This window comes from Plasmodium fragile, assembly GCF_000956335.1.
Source record: "Plasmodium fragile strain nilgiri unplaced genomic scaffold supercont1.22, whole genome shotgun sequence".
Lineage (NCBI taxonomy): Eukaryota > Apicomplexa > Aconoidasida > Haemosporida > Plasmodiidae > Plasmodium > Plasmodium fragile.
The window spans coordinates 69,895-76,153 of NW_012192602.1; the positions used below are offsets into that span (position 1 = coordinate 69,895).

The 6,259-nt window shown below is 42.1% G+C and overlaps 1 protein-coding gene across 1 annotated transcript; it reads right to left on the bottom strand.

The window, feature by feature from the left end:
* Window positions 1-521: 521 nt before the first annotated feature.
* Window positions 522-5,102, bottom strand: AK88_02281 (uncharacterized protein; the record flags this gene model as incomplete). Its single annotated transcript, XM_012479912.1, has 2 exons — window positions 522-4,314; window positions 4,546-5,102. 2 exons carry the CDS (start codon window positions 5,100-5,102, stop codon window positions 522-524), a joined length of 4,350 nt encoding a protein of 1,449 aa, XP_012335335.1.
* Between the last annotated feature and the right edge of the window lie 1,157 nt (window positions 5,103-6,259).

The window sequence follows — 6,259 nt, forward strand, 5'->3', positions numbered from 1 at the left end:
GAACACCCCAGGGAGGGCAACTTCAAAAGCGCTAGCGTTTTGTGTGCACGCGGCAGTCGCCTATATCGGTTAAGTATTTTTTTGTGTGTGTCATACGATTATACTCTACGCCGATTTGTAATTCGTTGGCGAAAAGTGACTTAATAGAAAAGACGACTAAATCTCAATGGGGGAGAGAAGCCAGGTTGAAGTTGTGGAAATTTCTTACATGTCATTTGCGCAAAAATGTAATGTGAATATGCATCACGCACAGAGTGGGGAGAAATGAACTCACCACGTAACAAATTGGGAAATCAAATGGTCGCTTATACATGTGACAAGTACCCATTTAAAATTAACATATAACACACGTCTACAACGCGAAAAAGAAAGGTTCAAAAAAAGAGTTTAAAAAGGTTTAAAAAATATTAAAAAAAATTATGAACAAATGTGAAGCATATATATATGGCCAACCTTGACAAACAAATTGAATTCATCATTCTGCGTCCAGAGGGGTACTCACGAATAGGCGGACCAACAATTCACACGGCCACCAAATCGTGATTACAAAAGGGACACTGATTAAAAACGAAGTGCTCCGCGAAGAAGCTATTCTTGGTGGTAATAAACAAATGGCAAAAGGAGCAAAAGTACGCACAGTCCAATTTCACGCGGAGATTAAATTGTAAAGTACTGATGGGCTCCTCAAAAAGTGATTTACTTAAATCATGAGACAGGTAAACACTCGGGATGATCAGGCTACTCTTGCCAATACAACATAGAGTAACCATGCATTTGTTAAAAATGTGCTTCTGTTCACATATATAATAATGATTATACAAATTTGAAACACACACCTTTCCACAAAGAATGCAGTTTATTTTAAAATAAATTCGTTCAACCACATAGTGGTCATCCTTTAGTCCATTCGTAATCCTTTTTATAAAATTGTGTATCAGCACTTGGTGTCTTTCAAACGTGTCCTGATCTACTTCAATACCTTCCATTTGTGCAGTGTTTGCTTTGCCTTCACTTGGAATAGTTTCTCTTTGAATAATATGATTGAACAATTTGTGCACATCTTCTTCTGCGTCTCCAGTGAGGGAGTTCTGAACGCCCCCGCAGCCATGCGACATCAACATGTTGTGGAGGCCATACATATTGAGCAGTATGAGGAGGTAGAAGTAGTCCATGTTATTTTTTCTCAAATCGTAATTTATATTCACAAATAAGTTTGTATTATTTATTCGTAATGTGTTAAGCATGATGTAAAGGACTTGGCACAGATACAAATTTGTGTACACGTGGGGTAGGGTGACCCCCCATCCAGCTTCTTCACTGCTGTCGCCGCCTCTAAATATGGAGTGCAAATATTTTTTTGCCTTGCTTATGTAGTACAGGCACTTGCGCAGGGTGCGTAGGTTCGCCTGGGGAGTTTCCTGCGGGGTGTCCTGCAGTTTCGGCTGCAGTTTTGTCCCGGGGCTCATCTGCAGGTCTTCTTCTTTTTGTTCCGCCAGGTGATCCGCATTCGCAGCTGCACCCGCAACGGCACCCGCAACTGGACCATTATCAGGATGCACGTTTTTGCCGCCCTCTTGGCGCGGCTCCGGCCTGTACACGTACCTGAAGCGCTTCCTATTCCTGCGCGTCTTTTTGTTAATGAGGAAATAGGTAATGTGCGAGCTGAAGGAGTCGGCACTGATGCCATGTTGCTTCAAGCAAAAATTATACATGTGAATGAAGAAGGAAAACAGAACAGAGAAGTGAGTCCTTATGTCTAGGATGGGATCCAACTGAAGTGATAACGTCTCCCTGCCCACTGCATTGGTGCTATTGGCACCACCAGGGTAAATATTTTTATCAAACAGTTCATTAAATATTAGGTGAAAAAAGGAGTTCCCCTCGCTAACGTAGTTTGCTTGAAAATGAGTTAATAATTGGAGGAAGTGATAAAAATTCATTTTAATCTTCCTAATTTTTTCGCAGGATGAGGAGTTAGGGACACACCCAACAAGGGTATCATAGGATAGGTAGTCCTTTATTATATTGAGGAAATTAAAATGGCTGTGTGCATCGTACACGTTCATTGTGTTCGCGGCGTGTTTCCTTTTGTCCCTTTCGTTCACACTGGGGTCAGGGTTGCTGCTAGGGTTGTCGTTAACATTTACGCTCACATTGCCGCTGCTATTATGTTGACTTATTAAAAATAAATCATAAAAGCCGAAAAGGATATATTTGTACTCCCAAAAGTGCGTCTTGTGTTCCCTGTGTGTGAATAAATTTCCATTGAGTGTTTCCCCTCCTGTGAAGAAGTTAGTTCGCTCATCTGTTGCATCGCTGATTCGGCAATTGCTCTTTCTTCTCTCTTCAAGGACACCTACTTGATCGTTGGACGTTAGATCCCCCTCGCTAGGAATTTTCCCTTGGGAACTCCTCGCCCGCTCTATCACTGCGCGAATCTTCCGCAGCAACTTACAAACGGACTTTACATACGTGACAACTAAGCACTGATCATTTACGCATAGACTGACATTCTCATATTGCTTCTCTTGGAAGTAAATAAAAAATATGCTTTTAAAAAAACTGGTTTGTGTATTGTACAAGGTTACACTGTTGTCGTTTTTCTTCTTCTTCTTCTTGAGCACTTCTTCATTAAATGGGAAGAGGATCGGAATGAAGAATTGCTTCTTGCACAGGAGTTCCCCTTTGGGCATTTCATTTTTGGTGAGAAAGAACTCCAGGTGCTGTTCCTTCGCGGTGCACACAAAGTTGTACCTACTGACGTCCCCATTTTGAAAATAGCACAATAGCTCAAACAATGAGCAGCTTCTATTTGGTTGTTTCATATGATGAGGATGCATACGGTTGCTGGTGTGTCCCCTTGGAACAGTTTTCTTCTCCCTCTCATCGGCCTTTTCAAAATGGTGCTTATTGACTAGCACCCCCTGGATGACGTCGTTTGGGTTGTTGCTATTCGTGCAGGAATAATTTACCAATTCAATATCTCCTCCTTTTTTCTTCCTCCTCAAGGTCATGATGAACAAGTCACACTTGCTCGTTATTATCATGAAGAGGTGTTTGTGTTTTTCCATTTGGATGGATCCACTCGTAGGCTCCTGTCCATCCGATCTGGTTTGTGAACAAATTATATTCCCTCGCGCTTCATCAACGTTGTCACGTTGGTGTTGCGTAACCGTATCTTCCTCTACCCCATGGCACATTTCGGAATTGCTTTTGGACGCACACTGCTCCCCTTGTGCGTTGTTCCTCTTTCGATTAACGCCCTTCTTCTTCGTCTTCCTTGCGCGGGTTTGTGGTTCCCCTCCGCAGAGAGCGCGCAGGAAGTCAGAGCTGCACTTGACAACTTTGATGGTATGGTAGGTGTCCTTCCTCTTTAACTCAAAATGGTAATATTTGCACACGTGCAATTGGAACGAATCTTCACAAGCGTTATTTGTGACCACAAAAGAGCACATAAAAATGTAAATGACCCCTCCATTAGATAAACAGTACACGCTGAAGGAGTAGCTTCCTGTGGAAGAAGCAGGACACCTCTTTAGTTTGGTCAAATGAATATCTGCTATGTAATCATTTGGGGGGAAACTCACAAAACTAATAAGACTCAAAATTTTACATTTTAATTGGTCATACAAATTATGTACAAAAAAAGTATTTCTTTTGAATACATTTTTGTCTGTCTCGTTCAGGTTAAATTGTTTGTTTTGCATTTCCATTTCGTCCAAGTTTGGAACGGCTCCCTCCTCGTTCACACAAAAATGTTTCTCATCCTTTGGGGGGGGACTATAATTAAATAGCATCAACACGAAGATATGATTTTTTACGTATTTTATGCACAAATTAAATGTGAAAATTTTTTTCTTTTTTTTGCCTTCTCCGGAAACAATGTACGCCATAGGGGCATTTTTAAAGAAGAAATAATTGGAGTAGTGAACGGAAGAAAATTTGATATTCTGGTACACAACCCTCTTCACATGAATGGGCTGTTCCTTCAGATATATCTCTCTTTCCGTGCCGACATGCTCAACAAAACTTTGTCCATCGGATCCTTTATCCTTCACCTCGTGTACAGTTACGTCTACATTATCGTTGTGGCATTTTTTAAAAAAATTTTTAAAATTAAAAATTTCAAAAATTAAATTAAACTTGCTACTTTTCACGTAGCCAAAGAGGAGATCATTCTGTCGGTTCGTCTGCACGAAGATGTAATCGTTTGGGTTGACTTCCGGGATGTAGTCCACGTAGTCCTGGACCTTCTGGGCGACCTCCCTGTTCACCGTCAGGAGGAGCTTTTTGACGAGTTGCACTTTTTTGAACCTAACAAGTCATAAAAAAAGGGGAAAAGGAAATGGGTGAACAAATGGTGAAGTGCCACGTGCGACATGTGGACACGTTTGGTGAGGACTCATAACGTGGCAAAAAAGAAAAAAAAAAAAAAAAAAAAAAAGAGCAAAGCAGAACAGATAGACAACACTCCAATGCGGGGTTGCACCGTGTGCGTCGCTTTTTTTTTTTTTTTTTTTTTTTTTCGTGCTCATCCAATCTTACACTTCTATGTGTTCCACTTTTTGAATGGCTTCCAAAATGAACTCCTGCCGAGTGGCGTACTGCATACATTGGTTTGCGTGTAATGAGAGGTCCTTCCCCGCGTTGCACTCTGGGGACCCCCTCTTCACGTAATTTAAATAATCCGATATGTTAACACTCATGTGGGAATATACATTAACGTACACATGGGGGTAGAACAGTGAACTTATGTCAAACAGGTGAAAGTAGTTGCTACTCTGGAGTAAAAGTTCCTTCTCGTTTAACATTAAGTTTGTTTGGTTAAAGTCAAAGTAAGTGTTTCCTTTTTTCGTTAAATATTTTTTATATCTTAGCAGGGTAGAAAATATGATACATTTATTTTGTTCATTTTTAGTCCATTTGTTTTCTCCTCCCTTGGAGGTATGTCTTTTCATTGCGCTATCCATGCCACTTGCTTCCTTGGCTTGGTGACCACTCCCATTCAGGTTGTCACATTTTTCCCGTTTGATTAAACTTTCATAGGGTTCAGTGTCAAACGGGGGAATCGTTGGGTTTCCTTCGAGTGGACCTTCTTCCATTGTGTCTTCAGAGAGAAAAGGGGAGGGGGTCCAACACTATTATATATTTGTATTCAAAGAATCAGTGCCAGGCTTACATACTGGAGTGTCATTTACTGCTGCACCTAGTTGTGCTTCTCCGCCACTGCAAAACCCCTTTGCCTCCTCATCACAAGGGCGGGGGATTAAATATGTTGTTATAAGCAGGCTGTGTAAACATATATAAGAATGCTGGGGGGCGGGAGAGGTTCTTGCAAGGCACATGCAAAATGCTCTTCCTCTTGAACGTTTGTTTGGGACAAATGGGGTCGCCACAAAATGGAGACATGACGACTGAGCAATGGAGCAGCACGGGAATGAGTTACGAAGGGGGATAACAAAAGCGGGTTATCCTCTCACCGTGTGTGCGCACCTTGGGGCGACTTGCACACTGCATCGTTTCAAATATGGTTGCCTAACCTCGTGCCATAAGACGGGGGGAAAAAAAAAAGTCTCAAGCGAAGAAACGCACAGCATAGAGAAGCGGCTAGACGATCGAATACAGAAGCCCTTTTGGAGGCGCGAACAAGCAACCCCTTTGACGCTGCGCCAGACGATATATAGTCTTGTGTGGGGAAGCCGCGTTGTCGCCGCCCCTCCCTATGCCTGCAGCGTGACACAAAGGGGCAGAGCTCAACGGAGTATAAACCGATATGGCCCGTTGTTAACAGCTCCGCTAGGCACACAGAAAAGATAGCCAAGACAAACACACAAAATGGGGGAGAGTTAGGATGATCATCAGGCGAAATACATACGTCACACTAGATGGTATAATGGCAACTCAATTGGGGGGAACAAATTGGGAGGGTCCGGAAAAAAAATAAAGTCCCTATAGCATGTTTTTTCCCTCAACTTGTGTAGGTTTTACCCCTGTCAGGTGTATAAAAGTGACCCCCAAATTTTAGCCACAGTATTTTTTTTTTTTTTTTTTTTTTTTTTTTTTTTTTTTTTGCATTAAGTTGAAAAGGTTGTCACTAAAGGCCCCCACCCAGTTGTGCGCACACGGTTAGCGCCTTCAAAAATTGCGTGCAGAGTTTTGTTTGCGCGGGTCCCTGTTGCTTGGGACCACCCCCCAGGGTGCAAAGGAGCCCAGTCAAGTCACCTTTGGGTAAGGCCTTGCAAAAAAAAAAAAAAAAAAA